This window comes from Mobula hypostoma, chromosome 20, assembly GCF_963921235.1.
Source record: "Mobula hypostoma chromosome 20, sMobHyp1.1, whole genome shotgun sequence".
In the NCBI taxonomy this organism is placed as follows: Eukaryota; Metazoa; Chordata; class Chondrichthyes; order Myliobatiformes; family Myliobatidae; genus Mobula; species Mobula hypostoma.
Window position 1 is genome coordinate 8,578,372 of NC_086116.1, and position 23,489 is coordinate 8,601,860.

The 23,489-nt window shown below is 43.4% G+C and overlaps 1 protein-coding gene across 17 annotated transcripts in view; it reads left to right on the top strand.

The window, feature by feature from the left end:
- sox5 (SRY-box transcription factor 5) overlaps nucleotides 1-23,489 on the top strand; it is a 396,739-nt gene that overhangs the window by 317,447 nt on the left and 55,803 nt on the right. For all 17 annotated transcript variants that reach the window (XM_063072335.1, XM_063072336.1, XM_063072334.1 and 14 more), the window contains 2 exons: nucleotides 2,699-2,879; nucleotides 11,557-11,729. In XM_063072335.1, the coding sequence (XP_062928405.1) occupies nucleotides 2,699-2,879; nucleotides 11,557-11,729 (354 nt within the window). The remainder of the gene's footprint in view (nucleotides 1-2,698; nucleotides 2,880-11,556; nucleotides 11,730-23,489) is intronic.

The window sequence follows — 23,489 nt, forward strand, 5'->3', positions numbered from 1 at the left end:
AAATCTGAAGTCCTAATCTATCCTCAGAGTTCTTGTGGGTCAAAAATTGTGGGTTAAGTTTAAGAACGTGATCATAAAAGTTTAGCCTGACACCATCCTGTGAGACTTTATAGAAATTTATTTGTTCATCGCATGCCAAAATGTACTGTTCATCCCTGATTTCCTTTGAACTTTGGAGACAGCTGAAAGTCAACTGCAGCCTTTTTCATCCTTAATGACCAAGTCTGGTTATTTCACAGTTGTTATTATGCAGTTTTGATTGTTAATTTCCATTCAGGAATTAGTTAATTCTTTAAGTTGAAGCTCCCCACCAGCTGTGTTCGGATTCCAACTCCCAGTTTAGAGCACCGATCCGGACCCCAGACCGTGGCTCCACTGCTGTGCTGAGGACATGGCGTCCTCTCGGGGGGCGGGGGGCCCCACATTTCAAAGAGGCATCAACCAAGGGCCAGATCACTCTCTCAAGCACTTCAGAATCAGAATCAGGTTTACTATCACTTGACATACAGTATGTCGTGAAATTTGGTGTTTTGCAGCAGCAGTACAATACAATACATGCAAAATGCTGTAAATTACAATAAAATATTAACATTGTAGTTAAATAAATAGTGTAAAAAACAAAAACAGTGAGTTAATGTTCATGGGTTAATTCACTATCAATTTAGAAATCTGATGGCAGAGGGGAAGAAGCTGCTCCGTAAACATTGAGTGTGTGTCTTCAGGCTCCTGTACCTCCTCTCTGATGGTAGTAATAAGAAGAGGGCATGTCCTGGGTTATGGGGTCCCTAATGATGATGCTGCCTTTTTGAGGGAGAACCCTTTGAAGATATCCTTGGTGGTGGGCGGGTGGGGGGGGGCGGTGATGCTCGTGCCCATGATGGAGCTGGCTGAGTTTGCAACCCTGTGCAGCTTTTCCCCATCTTGCGCAGTGCCCTTTCCGGACCAGATGGTGACACAACCAGTGAGAGTGATCACCATGGTACATCTGTAGAAATTTTGGTGATATACCGCATCACCTCAAACTCATAATGAAATTCAGCTCTTGTAAACAATCCTATTGCATAATCTCATGTAGCCCCCCTGGCCAGCCTCAGGGTCGCTCGGCTCGCTGTAGTCTAGGGAAACAGCCCTCGGCCCCGGCAGACTGGGTAATTAGTTTGTGTGGATGCTGTGTGATGTACCCCACCCCGCCCAAATAACAGACAATACACCAGATACGATTAAATGATTTACAGTTTATAGATATTACTGGAACTATATAATTAATAGAGAATAAAATATAAAAGGAAAGTAAAAGGTGCCACACTTATCAAACTTCAATCTCTTCGTGCACAAAACAGTTGGAGCTCAAGGACCTTCTTCTTCACCCTGAGTCTCCCCTCGGACCACCTCGACCGGCCGCCTGGGACCAACAACGGTGGTCGACCAGATGCTCCACACGAGTCCGTCTCCGTCTCCTCTCCTCGCCGAATGCCCCGCTCGGGGTCTGAGCCCGTTAGCGGATCTCACAACACCTGGTCCATCCTCTGTCTCTCTCTCTCTCCTGCCTTCTGCCCCAAAACCCCACGCATACAAATCTTCCAGATACACCAAAGTCATAACAACTGTCCCAATTGGTTCATAACATCCTCTTATTACCCCCCAACCCACAACAAGCTGTTAGCGCAAAGCTTTCTCAGCGTTTAACATAATAAAGAAGCATTCCCAAGTATAACGTAACAAAGAAGCCATTATAATTAGCCTACACAGTAACATAAGAGACGAAACCCCCTTACACTCAAAAAAGACTGGAGGAATTATCCTGACGTGTACTTATCCCCAAATAACATTACTAAAACAAATGACTTGATCGTTATCACAGCAGTTTGCAGGAGCTTTCTGTGCACAAGTTGGCTGCTGCATTTCTTAAGTGACTAAAGAGGCAGCAGTGCAAAAACGTGTGTCATTAGACAAGAAGCCATTCAGGGTATCATGAAAGTGAGGTGAAAGGCAGGTTAGAAAAGTATTAATTATTTTCCATGGAAGTCCATTGTTTGGAAAATTGGGTCACTTGTGTGATTACATCTTGAGGGATGGACAACCAAAACTAACAGAAATGACACTGAAGCATTGAGGGTTATGGTAAATGGAGGTGAGTGATTTTAGGATAGAGATCAGCCATTATCTAATGGAATGATTGGACAGTGGGATTAATTGCTCTTTTCCATTCTTCTGGTACCAACTGTCCTACATTCCAGGAACCTTGCTGATTCCGCACTGTAACAAATGGGCCATAAGGACAAGATGTTGCTTCTCGTTGCACTCCACCCCCACCCTCTCGATGAACTAATTGCCATCTTATTAATCAGTCCAGGAGTGTTTCGGTACAGCTGCCAGAGGAGCTTTATCTGATTCAGTTGCTCCGTCATGTGAAAGCCCCATCTTAATTTGATGCAATTATTTCATCAAGAGAATGATATCAGCAGACTGATTAATTTATAAAGCATGTTTTTGCAACTGAATGTACCTCTTTGATTCTCATTATGCGCACTGATAGTGGCAAAATTAGTATTTATGAAGAAGGCTGCCAAATCTTCTTGTTTATTGGTTTTTTGAGCCATAAGCCACATCAGTTAATAAATACTTGCATTCTTTGTGATGAGCTCTGGCTGTTCCTTCCATGCTGACTGTATGGGTTCTCACTTTGTTTTTGTTTTAGGATGAGGCGACACAGCCGCTGAACCTCTCAGCCAAGCCGAAAACTTTTGATCCCACAAAGTCACCGGCGTCACCGAGCTCCCCACCGATCCCCACTCTGAAAGCCAGCACAGGTCCTGGCCACCTCAAGCCCGCCATCTCCACCACGTTAAGCGGCACTCCTGGCCGAATGACTTCAATAGGTACGTCATCCATCCGGTTAGTTCGTGCACTGTGTGTTTGGGCATGTCTCTGTTTATGTTGGTGTTGTATGTTCATGCACTATGTATCTGTCTCTGTGTGCACTTTTTGTACATGAGTGCATGTGTAGGCACTCTGTGTATGCATGTGTGGTCTTTGTGTGTGCATCTGCACAGGGTTCTGTGTGGTAGAGTGGATATATATATCTGCACTTGTTTTTGTATGTACGTATGTGGGTGTGTTTTGTGTGTATATGTGCATGTTCTGCATGTGTTTGTGCTTGCGCATGTGTGTATATGTATGTGCATGTTGCACGCGGGTGTGTGTGCATGTACATATGTGTGTGTTGTGCAAGTGTGTGTCTCTGTGTGTGTGTTTGTGTATGTTTATTTCTCACTGAGTCAGATGCTTTGCATTCCAAAGATGGCCCAGCTGTGCATTGCTTCCAGTGATCTGCACATCAGACAAAATCGCTCGGTTTGTGTCACTGACAACCACCCCCTGTATCCCATTCTCTCCTCCACCTTAGTGGTTAACTCCATCCAACATCACAATCGCCATCAGTGAATGTACCCCTGGTAGTTGCTGGTACTCACCCAAGAACCATCATCTCTCTCCTCTTACTTCCCCTGCTCCAGCACCCTATCTCTTTCTTACACGCCACCATATCACATCATTCAGTCTGCATGGCAACTGTGTCTCATGCTTCAATATTTCCCTGCCTTCCTCAGAATTGTTACACTCTATAAGAGCTGCTGTCTCATACCTATGACTTCCTGGGTTTGATGGTGACCTGGGGTGCTGTCTATGTGGAGTTTGCAAGCTCTTCTTGTGGTGGCAGGGCTTCCCACGGGTGCTCCAATTTCCTCCCATATCCAAAGATAGGTTGGTCAATAATCTACAATGAGCTAGCTGCAGGAGAGTCTCAGTGAGCTGAGCAGTATCTGTGGGAGAAAAGGGTTTATCAATATTTTGGGTCAAAACCCTGCACTGGGACCTGCTACAGAGTTTCGACCTGAAATGCCAACCATTTCTTTACTTTCACACATGCTGCTCAACCCACTGAGTACTTCCAGCAGACTGTGGCTCCCGATCCCAGTGCCTACAGTCCCTTGTGTCTCTGGTCAATAGGTTAATTGGTCTTAGTAAATGGCCCCTGGTCTGTGAGTTAGTGATAAAATCCTCTTGGAGGCAGGAAGTGTTTGATTGGGATGCAGGCGTGGTAAATTAGAATTGGTGTAAATGAGTGCTTAATTGTCAGTTTAAACTTAATGGGCCAAATAGCTTGGACCCTTTTTCTCAGCTCTTCCCTCCCGCCTAAGGATGGAGGTAAGGGAGCCTTAGGTCCCACACCACCAGATTCAATTCAAGCACAGATATTATCCTTCAACCATCAGGCTCCTGAACCAACATGGATAACTTCACTCACCTCAACTCTGAACTGATTCCACAGCCTACAGGCTCACTTTCAACTCATGTTCTCAGTATTGCTTATTGATCTTTTTTCAATTATTTGTCTTCTTTTCCACATTGGTTGTTTGTCAGTATTTATTCATGCAAAGATTTTCACAAATTCTATTGTATTTCTTTATTTTCTTGTGAATGCCTGTAAGAAAATGAATCTCTAGGTAGTATATGGTGACACACTGTACACATGCTTCGACAATGCATCAACTTTCACTTTCACCTCTCCACTGGTGCACGCTGCCAGATTCAGCTGCTAGCAGCAAACCAGTCATGTCTCTGAACAGTTCAGGTAGAGATGTATAAGATGATGAGAGGAATTGATCATGTGGATAGTCAGAGGCTTTTCCTCAGGGCTGAAATGGCTAACACAAGAGGGCATAGTTTTAAGGTGTTTGGAAGCAGATACAAGGGGGATGTCAGAGGTAAGTTTTTCAAACAGAGTGGTGGTGTGTGGAATGCATTGCCAGTGAAGGTAGTAGAGGTGGATACAATCGGGTCTTTTAAGTGACTCTTAGGTAGGTACACGGAGCTTAGAGAAGCAGAAGCTATGCGGTGGGGAAATTCTAGGCAGCCTCTGGAGTAGGTTACCTAGTCGGCACAACATTGTGGGCCGAAGGGCCTGTAATGTGCTGTAGATTGTCTGTGTTCTATGTAAACCTGACAATACAGTGAGAGGGCAGGAGGTCCCACTCACAATTGAGTTGCATCTTATGACATGAATCCTGACTTTAACGATGCTTGGGGCATGAAGTAGCATGTTGGGAGAAAATCCAGGTCAATTCTTTTCCCGTGATGTTACAGCAGCTGCTATTTACTTTTGTTTTGTTCACTTTTTCTTGTACTTGTAAAAACTTGCAGAGAGGCATGCAGGATAAAGGTGGAGGAATGTAGGTGATTATTGTTCGCTGTAACTCATTTATGACTTTTCCCACAGCTCTACAAGGTAGAAGCATTTTCAGACTAAAAGGTCACAGCATAGATTAGGAACATATTATTATCAGTTACGGTGCTGTTGATACTTTTGTGTGAGACAAAGTGAAATACTAAGAGTTTGAGCTTATACAGAGCAGCAAAATGGCACAGGCATAGTGCTAATGCCTCAGAGCGCCAGAGCTCAGGGCTTCCTTCTTTTAGAAGAATAAGGGGCCATCTCATTGAAACCTGTCAAATATTGAAAGGCCTAGACAGAGTGGACATGGAGATGTTTCCTATAGTGGGAGAGTCTAGGACCAGAGGGCACAGCGTCAGAATAGAAGGATGTCCTTTCAGAACAGTGATGAAGAGGAATTTCTTTCGCCAGAGGGTGGAGAATCTGTGGAATTCATTGCTACAGATGGCAGTGGCCATCATTGGGTATATTAAGAGTTGAGGTTGAGAGATTTTTGATTTTTAAGGATGTCAAAGACTAAGGGGAGAAGGCAAGAGAATGGATTGAGGGGGATAATGAATCAGCCTTGATAGAAAATCAATGGGCTGAATGGCTAATTCTGCTCTTGTGTTTTATTGTCTGCTGTCTCCGGTGACCCCGGTTCCTGTCTCCTGGTATTGTCTGTGTGGTGTTTGCACTTCCCTCTATGACATCTCACTGTTTCCTTCCTTATCTTAAATGTGCTTTGACTGGTTCAATGGCCTTTGCAAACTACCTTGTAGTGCAAGGTAACATCCAAAAGTATCAGGGAGGAGTTGATGTGAGAGAGAATGAGGTGGTATTGGTATAAAAGCAGACGGAGATTCTCCTTTGTGGGATTGCTTCCCTGAATGTGATCATCCAAATGGATTTTTTTCTCTGATGTTATGACAGCCTTTCACATTCTTAGGACATTTTAATGAGTAACATGTAGTTATTATTACCATAGCGTCATAGAGTAATGCAGCATGAAAATAGGCCCTTCAGCCCATCTTGTCCATGCTGGCCACAGTGCCCACCAAGCTAGTCCTATTTGCCAGCGCTTGGCTCATATCCCTCTAAACCCCTCCTATCTAAAATATTTTAAAATATTATTGTATCTGCCTACACATTATTAGATTAGATTATGAGGACACGCAGTCCTCTTTTATTGTCATTTAGTAATGCATGCATTAAGAAATGATACAATGTTCCTCCAGAATGATATCACAGAATCCTCCAGAATGATATCACAGAAACACAAGACAAACCAAGACTAAAAAAACTGACAAAAACCACATAATTATAACATATAGTTACAACAGTGCAAAGCAATACCGTAATTTGATAAGAACAGACCATGGGCATGGTAAAAAAATTCTCAAAGTTTCTCGAAAGTCCCATCATCTCACGCAGACGGCAGAAGGAAGAGAAACTCTCCCTGCCATGAGCTTCCAGCACCGCAAACTTGCCGATGCAGCACCCTGGAAGCACCCGACCACAGCCGACTCTTGAGTCCGTCCGAAAACTTCGAGCCCAAGCACCATCTCTGCCGAACGCTTCGACCCTGGCCCCGGCAACAGGCAAAGCCAAGGATTTGGGGCCTTCCCCTCCGGAGATTCTCGACCGCACAGTAGCAGCGGCAACGAAGCGGGCATTTGAGAAGTTTCTCCAGATGTTCCTCTGTGCTTCTCACACCTATCTCCATCAAATCAGGATTGTACACAGCCCCTATTTAACAAATACGATATCATTTCGGAGCGGCCGCGCGCGCTGCGTCACGCCACCATCTTCTCCTCCCCTGCTATATAGACACTATCCTGTGATTGAAGAAATTCACCCTTAGCTCCCTTCTAAATCTTTCACCTCTCACCTTAAAATGATGTCTTCTAATTTTTAGTTCCCTTTCCTTGGGAAAAGGACTATGTGAATTCATCCTCTATAAACCTCTCATGCTTTTGATCACCTCTATAACATCACCCTCAATCTTGTAGGTTTCAAGCAAAGAAGTCCGAGACTGCACAACTTCTCACCAGAACTCATGATCCCAAATCCTAGCAATATCTTTGTAAAACTCCTTCCCAGTGTTTTTTTACTCCACAATGAGAAAAAAATACAATGCTAGTCTTCACTCAGCAGTGCTGGACAGGCAACAATATAACTGTGATGTTCTTATTGATATTGGTTGAGGATAAATATCAGCTGGGAATGGAGGATAATTAAATGGAACCATGGGATCGTTGGGGTTTCTGTGAAAGTTTAGACACCAGCTAAACATCGCAACTGAAAATGATCATCTCTGTCAGCACAATACAGTACTCCCATGTTGATGGAAGTTCTGGATACAAAGAAGGTTTACAAGAATGATACTAAAAAAGGCACAAAGATGAACATACCAGGACAACAAATGACTGAGCTTCTTTTACCTTGAGGTAGAGGTTTTTAAAAAAAAGAACACTACAACACAATACAGGCCTGTCAACCCACAATATGGTGCCAACTTTCTACTCCTATCTAAGATCAATCTAACCCTTCCCTCCCTCATCACTCTTTATTTTACTATCATCTATGTGCCTATCTAAGAGACTGTTAAATGCCCCTGATGAATCTCTGCCACATCCCCTGGCAGCGTGTTCCACGCACACACATTCTCCGTCAAAAACACACCTTTGTCATTCACCCTATACTTTCCTCCTGTCAAGTTAAAATTATGCCCCCCCACCCAATATGTTAGCCATTTCCACCTGGGAAAAAGTTTCTGGCTTTCAACTCAATCTTTGCTTCTTATCATCTTGTATGCCTCTACCTAGTCACCTCTCATCCCACTTTGCTCCAAAGTGAGGAACCCTAGCTTGCTTAACCTATCCTCATAAGACATGCCCTCTAATCCAGGCAGGATCCTAGTAAATTTCCTCTGCACCCACTTTAAAAGTTTCCACATCCTTCCTAGGATAAGGCTATAAGAACTGAAGATAATTTTCCAAGTTTGGTCAAACCAGGGTTTCATAGAGCGGCAAAATTACCTCCTGGCTCTTGAACGGAAGCTCCTGACTAATGTAGGCTAGCACACTGTACACCTTCTTAACAACCCTATCAGCTTGCATGGCAACTTTGTGGGATCTGTGGATGTGGACCTTAATATCCCTCTGTTCCACACTGCTAAGAATCCTGCCATTATCCCTATATTCTGCTTTCAAATTTGACCTTCCAAAGTGCAGACTTGATGAAGGCTTTTGATAGAGTGGATGCAGAAAGGTTGCTTCTGGCTGTGAGAGAGAAGTTATTGATCTAGATGGTCATCAAGAAATCCAGTAAGGGTTAGTGAAACTTCTTTGCCAGTGAGAGGTGTTAATGTAGAAATGGTCTTCATGGAGAGTGACCAAGGCAAATGGTATGGATGTAGTTAAAGGAGAGGCTGAGCAAGCTTCTGATGCAGAAGGGGATGAAGCTGAGAGATTTTGTTGAGGAAAGATGGACAGGAGGATTGAGTGGAGCATAAGCCTATATAGATTGGTTGAGCCAAAGACCTGGGCCTATGGTGCATGCTGCATTTAGAATAACTTTGATTAGGGGGTCAGGATTCTGGTGTGGGATAGTGACAACAACCCAGTGAGCCATTAATGAATTTTGCTCAAAATACCTTATGAGCGATAAAATAAAAGACTTCTTTTTTACACCAGAAAGTGCATCAGAATCATCTGAGCATCTTAGTATCTTCCAAATCTAATGAAGCATAGGTTTGGGACAGAGTATAAACTCTCTTTCAAATCATGTCTCACTTTTAGCCAATTTGTAAATTTAATAATTAGCATGCAGTTGGAAGAATTGTACATTGCTCCTTTCGATAACAGGGTGAGGGATTTGTCTGTTCGTTTATTGGGTTTTGTTGGAATTTTGAAAATGTCAGGAATCTACACTGTTGGCTCAACAGTAGGTTGTGGGTTCAAGTTCCAATGCAGAGAACTACACATGCAACTCAGACTAATACTTGCTGTGTGGCATTAAAGTCATATTGTGCCTCATTGTTTGATGTCTTAGCTGATAAACTGAAGCCCCCAATTGCAATTAGGTGGCCAAAAGGGTGAAGGAAAGAAAGCAATGGGACCCATGGTTATCCCTCAGAAAAACAGAGAGACTTGTTGCAGTTTGTAGGAACTTACTCTGTGAAAAACTGGTCACCAATTTTTCTATGTAATTTGGAAAATGCTCTGAAGGATTATCAGGAGTCTGCACCATAGAAGACTTTTGAAATCCAAGATCTTTTTAAGATGATTTGTAAAGATGATTTTTTTTTTACGTCCCTAATTTATTTACTGTTTTGTACTGGGTTACACTTGGGGACTGAACTTCATTTTTGTGGCAGCAGAGAGAAGGCCAGTGATCCACTTTGTGCCCAACAGGACCTCCTAATAAACGAACCAAAAAAACCCCAGAAAGTCGCAGGTGCTGGAAATCTGAAATAAAGGCAAGTTTTGTTGGAAGTACACAGAGGGTCAGGCAGCATCTGTGGAAAGAAAAAGAGTTAATGTTTTAGGTTTTTGACCCTCCATTGGAACTTAGGAGTTAGTTCTTTTTCAATCCACTGAGTAAATCCAGCATTTTCCGCAGCAAAGTGATTTTATTTGATTGAGATTCAGTTAGATGGGCCTGGATATTGTATATCCTTATAAAACCTGCTGTGCAGGCTGACATGGAGAAAACAATGACTGAGGACTAGATGACACAGAAATTTCAAACCTTTGGGAGAAGGTAGGCTCCACAAACGATTATTCACAGTTTGTATTCACTAAAGTTTAGAAGAACGAGAAAAAGATCAAGTTGAAGCTAACAACATTCTTACCAGACTGACAAATAATCTGCTAGAGGAACTCAGCCAATCAAGCAGCATGTCAGACTGAAGAAGTTATCAATGTTTTGGGTCAAAACCCGGCATCAGGACCAAGTATGAAGATGGCCTGTGTAAAGAAAATGGTTGCTGAGCAGAAGGATTTAGGAGTACAGGTACATAATTTACTGGAAGTGGTGTTGGTGATAGGCTGGATAGGGAAGACATTTGGCACGCTGGCTTTCATCAGTCAGGGCATTCAGTTTCAATTGTTCCATTTCAATTGTACAAGACATTGATGAGATCACACTTGGAGTAATGTGTTTAGTTTTGATTATCCCGTTAACCTTAGGACTCACACCACCAGGCTCAGGAACAGTTATTGCTCCTCAACCATCAAACTCTTGAACCAAAGGAGATAACTTCATTCATCTACACTTGCTCCATCATTGAAATGTTCCCACAACCTGTGGGCTCACTTTCAAGGACTTTTCATCTTATGTTCTTGATATTTATTGCTTATTTATTTATTATTACTATTACTTTCTTTTTGTATTTGCACAGTTTGTTGACTTTTGTACACTGGTTGAATGGTCAAGTGGTTGCGGTCTTTCATTGATTTTATTATGGTTATTATTCTAAGGATTTACTGAGTGTACCCACAAGAAAATGAGTCTCAGGGTTTATATGTGACGTATGTGTACTTTGATAATAAAATTTACTTTGAAGTTTGAAGAGATACTATTAAAATGGAAAAAGTGCAGAAAAGATTTAGGAGGATAATGCCAGAATTTGCAGGCCTGAGTTATAGGAAGAAGTTGGGGAGACTTGACGTAATTCCTTGGAGCATAGGAGATTGAGGGGTGACCCTTTGGATGTGTATGAGAGGTAGAGGTAGGGTAATATACACAGACTTTTACCCAAGGAAGGGACACTAAAAACTTGAGGGCATAGATTTAAAGTGAAGGATGAAAGATTTAAAATAGAGCTGTCAGCCAACTTCTTCATGCATACATGGACTGAGCTGCCAGAGGAAGTGGTTAAAACAGGTACAGTAATGACATTCAAAAGATATTTGTGTCTGTACACGGATAGGAGGGGTTTAGAAGGATATGAGCCAAATGTGGGAAATTGGGATTGACTTGGATGAACTTTTGGTCAGCTTGCACGAGGTAGGATGAGGGGATCTATCACTGTATGATTCTATAAAAGGCATAAAGATGAATGGCAAAAGAACAAGAATATGATGTAAAGACACAGGATCAGCCATGGTTATAGTGAGTGATGGGGTGAATTAAACGGCTTGAGTGGATTTTACCCTTATGTCTTTTTTACTATTGTCCTGAAATGTTGGTAATTCTGTTTATGGAATTAGGAAAGACTGAGGGTCTTTTAAATGTGTCTCCTGAAATTAATTTTCTAAAACTTAAGATGCTTGGCATGTTCTCTCACTTGTTTACCCAAGTTAGCGATCCTATCTTTCTCTTCCACCGCATTCCAGACATCCTCTCCTCCATCACGTCCTCGGGTTACTTGAATGACCATGACGCCATGGCGAAAGCAATCCAAGAAGCCCGACAAATGAAGGAACAGCTTCGCAGAGAGCAGCAGGCACTCGACGGGAAGGTTGCAGTCATTAACACCCTTGGCCTAAATAACTGCAGAATGGAAAAGGTCAGTGTGAATGTCTGGGCATCCATATAGTGTGATTCATTTTCATCGGAAGTCCTGTTCATTTTATTGCTGCTTGGTTGTGTTTTCTGTAACAATGCCTCTTTTTATGAAGAGAACCAAGCACAGTCCCAAGGTTCACAACTCCTCCCCACTTGATCACAGTTAATGAAAGTTAACATCTGATTCAGACTAGGACGTGCTATTTTTAGTACAAAGGATTCAGAAATAAGTGGAATTCAAAAGACCCAGCATCAACTTTGTTTACATATTTGAGAGAAGATATTGCCTAATTTAGTTTGGACTTACTAATTAAATTTGTTCATGCTTTGCACCAAATAACATTATTATTTACAGCCCAGATAGAGATTTTGTAAAGTGTGCATTAGCCTGTAAAACATACTGTTGCTGCTATTTTTGCAATCCTGAGACTTCTCTTTTAAATAATGTGTATTTTTAAGCAGAGACAAACAAATAGAAATCTCAGTGACTGCCACAGCTGCCCTGTATACCGTGATCCCATTTAAAAGCTAGAAGTGACATGCTAATAATGTATTTATATAATTACTGACCTATTGGAGAATGAGATTTCAATAAGGCTTCGGCTGTTTGTTTTAAGAAAGTGAAAGAATGGGCAAAAGGACACAGATGGCAGCTTACTGGATGTGACTGTGAGATTCGGGAAATGTCATTTGGGTAATGAGCTGTCAGAGTGAAAGGAAGATTGCTGGAAACAAATGATGTAACAATAAAGGGAATCATATTGTCATTTGTGCTTCTGCAAAAATATTTTAAGTACGAACTCTGAAGGCGTGAACATTACCAGCAGGGAAGTTATTGACCCTCTTTAGTTCTCCTTGAACTGTTGGTTCTTGCAGCCACCGTGAACCTCTGCAGGATGGGGACAGTTTTCTGGGACACGTTCCCCAGTTGCAGCAATCAAAGGGCAGTAACCACGAAAGTTGTGCGACCAGAGGGGAACTTCCCATGGCAAGTACTTCCCCACAATACATTCGTTTTTTAGGGGTTCGAGAGGCTATTGCGGGTAGGTAAGAGTGAATTATGATGGGAAAATGGAAACACGTATTGGCCAAACTGGCCAAAGATCAAAGAGTTCCTTCCCCAAAGGATGCTGGTGAACCACTGGGACTTATATTTTGCAATGAGGCCCATGATGGAGCTGGCCGAGTTTACACCCTGTGCAGTTTTTTTTACAATCCTGTCCAGTGACCCTCCAGACAGCGATGCAACCAGTTAGAATGCTCTCCTCAGTTTATCCGTAGAAATTTGCTAGAGTCTTTGGCTATACTGTGGAGAAATAAATCAGCTAATTACAGCATTTAGCATGGATAAGCTTAAGGCGATGCTGGATAAGTTCCTCAGGGAGAAGTATGTACGTGTAGATGAAAATGAAGATGGCACCATACTGGGCTGAAGGTCCTCTTTGTGTGCCCTTCTCTTCTGGGGTCAAAGGAACTGAGGAGACTCACGTACTCCCAACGTATACAGAAGCTACACACATTACATCGATTATACAGCACTGGGATTGGTCAGTGAGCAATTTCAGATCCTGTTATCTGCTCCTCGGATGACTGGGTTGGACGAGAATGTTTAGGATGGGCAGCGCTGTTGAGCAAGGAGTCTGCCATTCTCAGCTGGCGATGTTGAAGAACCATTTGCCAACGGGCATAATAGCGTTTCTGAAATTTCCCAGCCAAGGACACTAGAGCCCCTGTCTCATGCTTCTATGCCCAGCAACATTCCCTGCTGCACATCTCTACCTTAAAGTGCAGTACCCTGCTAGTTTAAAGGCTGACATCTCTTGCTCAACATTCTCGTAGTAAATCCATGCATTTTAATTTTGTATTTTTCCTCGCCTGCCCTCAGCTGTTCCCTCTATGCCGAATCTCAAGGGGCACAGTGTGCTCTGGGCTCAGTATTGTTCTTCACTTGTAAGGCCAGATATTTGATCATTGGCAGCATCACAGCCAACCCTTGACTGTGGAGGTACATGTCCACAGACATATGCACTCTAAAACAGCTGCCTCGGCAGCCATCGTTGGAAGGAAACCTGGCTGATCATACTGCAAGCTGAATGAACTGCAAAGCACAGTGTTGGATCTGGGAGCCAGTGACAAGACTGGCATGCTTTGCCCATCTCCAGCTGCCTCTGAGCGAGAAACTGGCTGCTACAACTGTTGCTATCCATGTCACAAAGTCAAAGAGTTGTACAGTACAGATGCAGGCCATTCAGCCCACCACACCCTTTCCATCCTTTTTCTCTATCTATACGAATCCCATTTGCCCACATTTGGACCATATCCTTCTGTGCCTCGCCAATTTAAGTGTGATGTCTAAATGCTACTTATTGCCCCTGATTCCTCTTACTTCGCTGGCAGTACATTCTAGATAACACCCATAACTCCGTGTAAAAAATAAATAAATTTACTCCTCGGGTCCCCTTTAATTCTCTCACCTCTCACCTTTACATCTGACCTCATGTTTATGATACCTCTACCACAAGGAAAAAATTCTGCCTGTCTGTCTGAACAATGCCTCTCATAATCTTACACATTTCTGTCAGGCCACTACCCAGCCTCCTTCGCTCCAGGGGAAACCATCCCACCCTCTCCGGTCTCTCCCCTGAACTAAAGTCGGCCATTCCAGGAAAAATCCTGATCAGCCTCACCTGCATGCTCTCCAGCAAAGTCACGGCCCTTCTATAGCATGTTGACCAGAACTACACGCAGTGTTCCAAGTGTGGCCTAATATAGGCTCAGCCCTAATATGGCTTATCCAGCAACTTGCTACCTTTCTTTCTCAGAGCATTTTAAGCAATCCAATCCCACAGGGTAACCCTCTGTGACGTGACTGAGTTGCTCCTTATTTGTGTTTCTTGCTGTGTCTTATTCTGCCTTGGCTGTTTCGTTAAGGAGGACCACTTTCTGATTCCAAGGGCTGAATTTCAACTGTGTCGTACAGTATCTAACCAGTTTAGCTGGGAGAGGGTTAAAACGTAATAATGGTTAATCACAAGAGATTCTGCAGATGCTGGAAATCTTAAGCAACAAACACAAAATGCAGGAGGAACTCAGGCAGCATCTATGAGGAGGAATAAACAGTCCATGTTTCAGACTGAGACCCTTCATCAGGATTAATTATCATTAATCTTTGTATCTCCTATTAATAGCTTTTAGAGTAATAGTCAGTCATTCTGAGAACATATTTAATATATCAAAGTAGAGGCTATTTTATTTTTAGAAGATTTCCTTAAAGAATCTGGATTTCCATCATGTTACGTGAAGGAAAACCTTCTCTTTAATCAGAGTGTTAACCCTCTATTAGTGAGTGTCATGCATAATTGTTGTAGGGAGCACTTGTAATCAGAAAAAGGTTCTTAACCTCTTCCTGCACTAGCTGTGGTAGGAGAGGGGGAATAAGACATAGCAAGAGACGCTAATAAAAAGTGACTTAAAATGTTCCTTGGAAGCTCTTGAAAATTGCAGTTATTTGTTAAGTATATTTAAGTCAGCTGTAGATACAGCAGTTGGCAAGTTGAGAAAGCATCTGTACTTCGTTTCTAAAAAAAAAGAGGCATGGATGCATTCTGCATTCCCGTGTGCTACCAGCTGGGAATTGTCAAATGACAACCAACAAAATACTTTTGGACAGAAAAGCCTTCATTTATAGCTTTATGTACTCGCAAACCAGACTCTGCGGTTTTGATTTGGAGCCCACGAAAATGTCTTTGATGGTATGGAGATTCCTCTTCATGAAGTCGCCAGCACGAATGCGTTGTAAGTTGTAGTTACAGATCAGTCATTCAAAACTAATGGCAGTAATTGTCCTGACTGCTTGTATTGCAATGCACTGTATTAAAATAATCCAACCCCTTAGTCTTGGCAGTGCAAGTTAATCTTCTTTAATACAGATCAGCTGTTACTCTCCCACATGACTTCAGGCAGAGCCAGGCGACTATTCACAGTGTTTTGATTAAGTTACAAAAGTACAACCATCTGCCTTCACATCTTTCTCATTCAATCACTTCTCTGCCACTCTGTTTCTGTTGCACTTATTTCCAAGATTGTCCTGAAAGTTTTGATACGGCTAGTCAAGCCTAATTAAATGTGGCTGTCCACAGTGTCACATCCTCACACATTGGCTACCACACACAGCCAGACACACACACACACACACACACACACACACACATACACACAGCCAGACACACACACACACACACACACACACACACACAGCCAGACACACACACACACACACACACACACACACACACACAGCCAGACACACACACACACACAGCCAGACACACACAAAACAGTTCAGCAAAAAATATTACAGATGCTGGAAATCTGAAAGGTAACAGAAATTGTCGGAAGTAGTCAGCAGGTCAGAGAGACTCCACGGAGAGAGAAAGAGTTAACTCACAGGCCGCTTGGCCCAAGAGTTTCATTACATATGGCAGTGATAATAAACCTGAACGACACCCCCACACAAGATGCCAGAGGAACTCAGCAAAGCAGGCAGCACCTGAGTCCTGATGAAGGGTCTTGTCTTGAAATGTCATCTGTTTATTCCCCTCCATAGATGCTGCCTGTCCTCCTGAGTTCCTCCAGCATTTTATGTGTGTTGCTCAAGATTTCCGACATCTTCAGGATCTCCTGTGTCACTGCTAATAAACCTGATTCTGATTCTATTCGGAGGTATTTTCATCTTCACTGAAGTTGCTTGGCCTGCGAGGTATTGTCAGCTCTGTGGTTAATCAGTCTGTGGATAGTGAGAATGGTTTGACAGGCTCCCGATCATTGAGATAAACTGTCCCCAGGTCAGCAGGGTCTTGAACCAGATGATCCAGGTTTAAGGAGAACCTAGGGGAAAACTGGTAGGAGCGAGGCTTTCTGAAGAGAAGCAGATAAGCTCATGAGAAGGGAAAGCATAGGGATGAGGGAAGAAGGGGTGGATTCCCTAAAATGAGAATGGTTGTGTGTCACTTTGTTTAATATGGGAGGCTGATGCATGGGCAGCCACCACGTGGTCCTTGGCAGATTGGCATCAGTGTCCAATGTCATGGAATGCAAGATGACTGGGGACACTTCCTACAGCCCTTGTGATGAATCTTCAGCCTCTGCCAGGACTTGGTTGGATCATTCTTTGCCTGGAATCTACTCTTTGACTAAACGCCAGACAGCGTCGCCCGCCCTCAGGATCCCAGAAAATCAGAAACCTCTCCACTATGACAAGATGACAATCCTCACAGAGAGATGAGGAGAGGGTGCTGAAGAACTGTTCCCACAAAATGCATTTTAAAAATAAGTAAGGGTTAGATGAGTGTCCGTGACCTGTGAGTAGCCATGAATTCTATGACTTTTTCTTTTCTGCATGTGTTTGTATGAGGAACACACGATACATTGATTGGTTATCACCTCAGCTGCACAAATTATCTGTCCTATTGCCTATATAACAGCTCTGCCTTCACATCACTGGATGGCTTGAGATGGTGAATGGTGCTGTATCACAGCATTACTAACAGTGAATGCATGGTGGAGGATTCCAAGTTATTATGTTTAAAGCAAGGGTTGATAGGTTCTCGATTAGTAAGGGTGTCAAAGGTTGAGGAGAGAAGGCAGGAGAATGGATTTGAGAGGGATTTTAAAACAGCCAGAGACTCTGTGTGCTGAATGGCCTAATTCCACTCCAATGGCTTATGGTCTTTTAAAGGAAGCTGGTTTATCTCTGTAACCTATTCTCCTTCCTTGTCAACTCCACTGACTCCCATGTGATCCACATTAATTAAGAGTGTCCAGTTAACGTACTGGTGCATCTTAGGGATGTGCGATGGAACCGGAGTGCCAACAAGGAAGATGTGTAAACTCCACACAGACAGCACCAGAGGTCAGGATTGAGCCCGTGACCTTGGAGCTGCGAGGCAGCAGCACTGAATCCAGCATTTTCGGTGTTGGTGGCCATTGTTATGCATGCACAGAGCAAGAAGTTGGATTAAATGTTTTATTTATTTATTTAGAAACGCAGTTCAGAGTGGGCCCATCAGCCCCTTTGAAACATGCCACCCAGAAACCCTGACAACCCCCTCTGATTTAACCTGAACCTCATCAAAGGACAATTAGCAATGACCAATTAACCTCCTAACTGGTACAGAGTTGAACTGTGGAGAAAACCAGAGCATCTGGAGAAAACCCACGCCTTTCTACGAAGAGAACGTACAAACTCCTGACAGAGGATGCAGGACTAAGGTCTGGACTTCAATGCCCCAAGCTGTAATAGCGTTGCACTGACTGTCTGTTAACCACGGTACACGCTGGACAACTTGCAGAGCGGAAGCAACGAACCAGCCCTGCCAAGACAAAGGACATGCGCACACGAAAGCCCAAGGGCCTTCTGCATTTCGTAGGCCAATTGATTCACTGCGCAATCAATCAGCCACATGTGCTCATGCCACATTCTTGCAATCGATCCAGTACAGTTCAACTATGAGACATAAAGCCATCTGGTGCACAATATCAAGGGAGGAAGTTTGTTAACCCCCTCACTGATTAGCAGCTCCAGATTCACCACAGTTGTTGATCGCTTATCACTTTCTGAACTGGTCCAGCCACTCAGATCAGGGGGTATCTTCATATGAACGCTGGATTCCAGCTTTTGTAGTTCTGTGGCCAAGCACAAGTAGCAGTCACATGCGATGATCCATTCAGTTGTTATCAACCAGAGCTTTCCCTCATCTAGTGCTCCACAGCTCCAGGAACCTTGGTTCAATACCTGCACACAACCCACACAGTCTGCACGTCTCCTGCTGTAACCATGTGGATTCCCCACAGTACTCAGTCTGCTGTAGTTGGCTGGCAAAAGAATCAAAGCAGATTTCATCGGCATGTAAGAGAGAATAAGCTTTTGGCCCATTGGCTTTCATCAGACTGACAATCAAAGTTGCTCTGTTACATTGGAGTTGTACAAAGTGTTGGTGAGGTTGCATTTGGAATATTACATTCAGTTTTGTTAACCCATAGGAAAGATGCCTTTAAGCTGGAAAGAGTGCAGAAGAGATTTGTGAGGAGGTAGATCGGTGCGTTGTTTTATCATTGTCACATGTTCTATGGTATAGTGAAAATCTTTGTTTTGCATGCCATTTGTTCATTACAATGGTGAATTGAGACGGTACAAGGGGAAACAGTAAGATAGTGCAGAACAAATTGTGACATTTACAGAGAAAATGAAGGGCAGGCAGCCAATAAAGTGAAAGCTCTTATGAGGTGGATTGTGAGATCAAAAGTCCATCTTAGCATACTAGGGGACCATTCACTAATCTTACAGCAGCTGCCCTGGTTGTATGTAGATTCAAGCTCGCGTATCTTTTGTGGGACTTGATGGAATGAGTATTGGAGAGAAGATAAGCGGTTGGTATTTTTTTTCCATTGTTGCATAAGACAATGAATGGTGATCTCTTTAAGAGATGTATAAAATCATGAGGGGCATAGGTTCAATGTGCATAGCCATTTTCTCAGGAATGGGGAGTCAAGGGTGAGGGGCATAGGTTTATAGTGAGAGGGGAAAGATTTAATAGGAACCTGAGGGAAAACTTTTTCACCCAGAGCGTGGTCCATAAATGGAATGAGTTGCTACAGGAAATGGCTAAGGCAGGTATTTTAACAATATTTAAAAGGTACTTGACATATAGGAAAGATTTAATGAGATATCAGCCAAACATAGGCAAATGGGATGAGCTTAGATGGGAATCTTGGTCAGCATGGACCATTTGGGTTGAAGGGCCTGTTTCTATGCTGTACGACTTCTATGGCTCTGTGATTCTTAGTTGTAGAGAAAGGGAGAATGGGACTGATGGGCTGAATTGCCTCTGTTTTTAATCAGTATGTAATGCATCACTAGCTCTTTCATTGTGATGACCTGACTGCCTGTCTGCACATCCACCAAAGCTCATGGCCAGTTAATGAAACAGTGCCGCCTATTGTACTTAATGAACAGGACTATAGAGTATGTTTGGTATTTAGATAAGTTCTGTGTCTATCCCGTTTGCTGTGTCTATGCCAACACGCTACAAAGAACACAATTATATTCTATGTTATTTACAGCTAATAAGTCTTTCTTTGGTGTCATTGATGATGGGATTGAAGTTACTTATTTGTAACATACCCAAAGGCCATTCAGTCCATTGGTCAATGATGGCTCCTGGCAGAGCAGTGCCATCAGTCCCATTCGCCTATCTTTATAGAGTCATAGAGCACTACAACACAGAAACAGGTCCTTTGATCAATCTCAACCATGGCAAAACTACTAATCTGCCTAGTGCCATTGACCTGTACCCAAACCATAGCCTTTCAAACTCCTCCCATCCATGCACTTATCCAAATTTTCCTTAAATGTTGAAATCAAACTCACATTTACCACTCCCACTGGCAGCTTATTCTACACTCTCACCACTGTCTGAGTGAAGCCATTCTCCCTCATGATCTTTTTAAACATTTCACCTTTCACTCTTAACCCATGACCTCCAGTTGTAGTCTCACCCAACCTCAGTGAAAAAAGCCTCCTGGCATTTACCTTATCTGTACTCCTCGTAATTGTGTATACCTCCATCAAATCTCCCCTCATTCTCCTCATAATTGTGTATACCTCCATCAAATCTCCCCTCATTCTCCTCGTAATTGTGTATACCTCCATCAAATCTCCCCTCATTCTCCTCGTTTGTATACCTCCATTGAATCTCCCCTCATTCTCCTACGCTTTCCGGTATAAAGTCCAAACCTATTCAATCTTTCCCTATAGTCAAGGTCTTCAAGTCCCAGCAACACACTTGTAAATCTTCTTTAGTCTCATTCAACCTTATTGATATCTTTTCTGTAGATAGGTGACCAGAACTCTACACAATACTCCAATGTCATGTACAACTTCAACTTAACATCCCATCCCTTGTACTCAATACTTAGATTTATAAGGCCAATGTGCCAAATGCTCTCTTTATAACCCTGTCTGCCTGTGACACCATCCTTATTTCCTGTAGTACAGAAATGTACTTTCTCTCATATGCCCATCCACTCCTCTTCAATTCTTTTGTCACTTATGTGCACCAGTGACAATCTACAGTGGCTATTAACCTGTTTTTGGAAAGTGGAAAATAACCAAAGCACCCCCAGGAAACCAGTACCGTCATGGGGTGAACATACTGACTCCATGGAAATGGCACCCGAACTCAGGATTGAACCCGGGACTAAGGAGCTGTGCCAATATCACCAGGCAAGCGCCAATGTGGAATCACCAGGGAAAGTGCCCAAAGAGCACCTGGCACCACGACATTGAAGCTGACACCAAGAAGGTGGGCTACACCTGGGGACACTTGAATGAACAGCCCAGAACAGAGGACTCTGGCCAGCTGCTGTCGGTGGCCAGTGCCCCAGTAGGGGTGATGGGCTTATCAACTCAACTAACCATGGAGCAGTAAAACAGCAGCACTCTCTGCTGCCCCTCCATGTCACTCTTCTCATGCAGAGTAACATTGCCATGGCTGTAACTCAGAAATTTTCTGTACCAGGAAAGCTGCATTAATACAGCGCAGCGGAGGAGTACAGTGTACCCACCGGTATTGTACCCGAGGTCCCAGTGGTAATGTTCTGTTGTACGTAAGCTCCAGTGCACCAGAAGACAATAAGATATAGGAACAGAATTAGCACAATCAGTCCACTGAATTGCTCCCTCATTCAATCATGGCTGATTTTTAAAAAATCAACCCCAGTCTCTCGTTTCTCCCATAATCCTTAACTCTCTTACCAATCAAGAACCTGCCAATGGCTGCCCTTCATTGCAACAAATTCCACCGATTCGCCACCCTCTGGCTGAAGAAATTCCTCCTCAGCTCAGTTTTGAAGGGAGGTCCCTTTATTCCGAGGCTGTGCCCTCAGATCCTAGACTCGAGCTCTTGGATGCTAGACTCGGGCCTTCCTTAAGAAAACCTGCACCAATATCTTCCCTTCCTTATGTCCACCACTCTGGATTGAGTGAAGGAAGCTGGAAGCTTTTGCAATTGGTTAGTGGGGTGTGGGGGAGGAGAGAATTGAATGAGGTGATCTGGGAGGATTGGGCCTGAAGGCATGGTAGAAGTGGCATTAGTGAGACTCGCAACACGCTGGAGGAACTCAGCAGGTCGGGCAGCATCGGTGGAAACGATGAGTCGATGTTTCAGGTCAGAACCCTTCGTCAGGACTGAAGAGGGAAGGGGCAGAGGCCCTATAAAGAACGTGGGGGAGGGTGGGAAGGAGAAGGCTGGCAGGTTCCAGGTGAAAAACCAGTAAGGGGAAAGATAAAGGGGTGGCGGAGGGGAAGCAGGGAGGGGATAGGCAGGAAAGGTGAAGAAGGAATAGGGGAAAACACAATGGGTAGGAGAAGGAGACGGAACCATGAGGGAGGTGATAGGCAGCTGGGGGCGGGGGCAGAGTGAAATAGGGATGGAGGAAGGGAGGGGGAGGGAATTACCGGAAGTTGGAGAATTCTATGTTCATACCAAGGGGCTGGAGACTACCTAGACAGTATATGAGGTGTTGCTCCTCCAACCTGAGTTTAGCCTCATCATGGCAGTAGAGGTGGCCATGTATGGACATATCTGAATGGGAATGGGAAGCAGAGTTGACCCGAAACGTCAACTCATTGTTTCTACCGATGCTGCCCGACCTGCTGAGTTCCTCCAGCATGTTGTGAGTGTTGCTTTGACCCTAGCATCTGCAGAATATTTTGTGTTTGGCATTAGTGAGAGGTTGGAAGGGGCATTGAGAGAGGAGCATTTACGGAAAGAATGTTATAGGTTTGATACATAATTGAGCAGCAGGATACTGTATTAAGATAAGTTTAGCTTTATTTGTCACATGTGCTTTGACACATGGAAACATACAGTGAAATATGTTGTTTGCATCAAATCAAATCAGCAATGAGGGGTAGCCCACAGTTATTGACATGTCCCCAGTATCAAAAATAGCAAGTTCACAATTTACTAACCCTAACCCTAACTGGGCACCTTTGGAATATGGGAGGAAACTGGGGTACCTCGGGGAAACCCAGGTGGTCACTGGGAGAATGTACAGCAGCGATGGAAATAGAATCCTGTTCAGTGATTGTTGGTACTGTAAAGCAAATACACTACCGGGTCACCCCACATAGAGCAGTATACCATACTAGCCACGTAGTATGGGAATCAGGCTTTTTTGCAACCATTTGCAGTAATCCCACTTTATTCCTATTACATTTCCATCAAACCTCCCTCCCCAGATTCTACCTCTCACTACACACAAGGAGTAATTTAAAGTACCTGATCAACCTCCCAACTCCCAAGTCTTTTGGTTGTGGGTGGAAACCAGAGCGTCTGGGGAAAACGCAAGCAGTCAAAGTCACAGTCAAGTTTATTGTTAAATCACAAGTACATGTAAGCATAGGTGCAATGAAAATCTTACTTGCCGCAGCATCACAGGCACATGGAGACACAACTTTCATAAGAAAAACATAAATTAGACATAAATTACACAAAGTATACAAGAAATAAGACAAATAGAACAAAAAGAAACAGAAATCTGTCGTAGTGTAAACCGGTCATTGTGTTTCTAAACTGAAGTAGTGATTCAGGTGTATATGTTGGTTCCAAGAAACAAATTGTTGAGGGGAAGTAGCTGTTCTTGAACTTGTTGGTGTGGAAGTTCAGGCTTCTGTGCCCCCCGTCCAATGGTAGTTGCA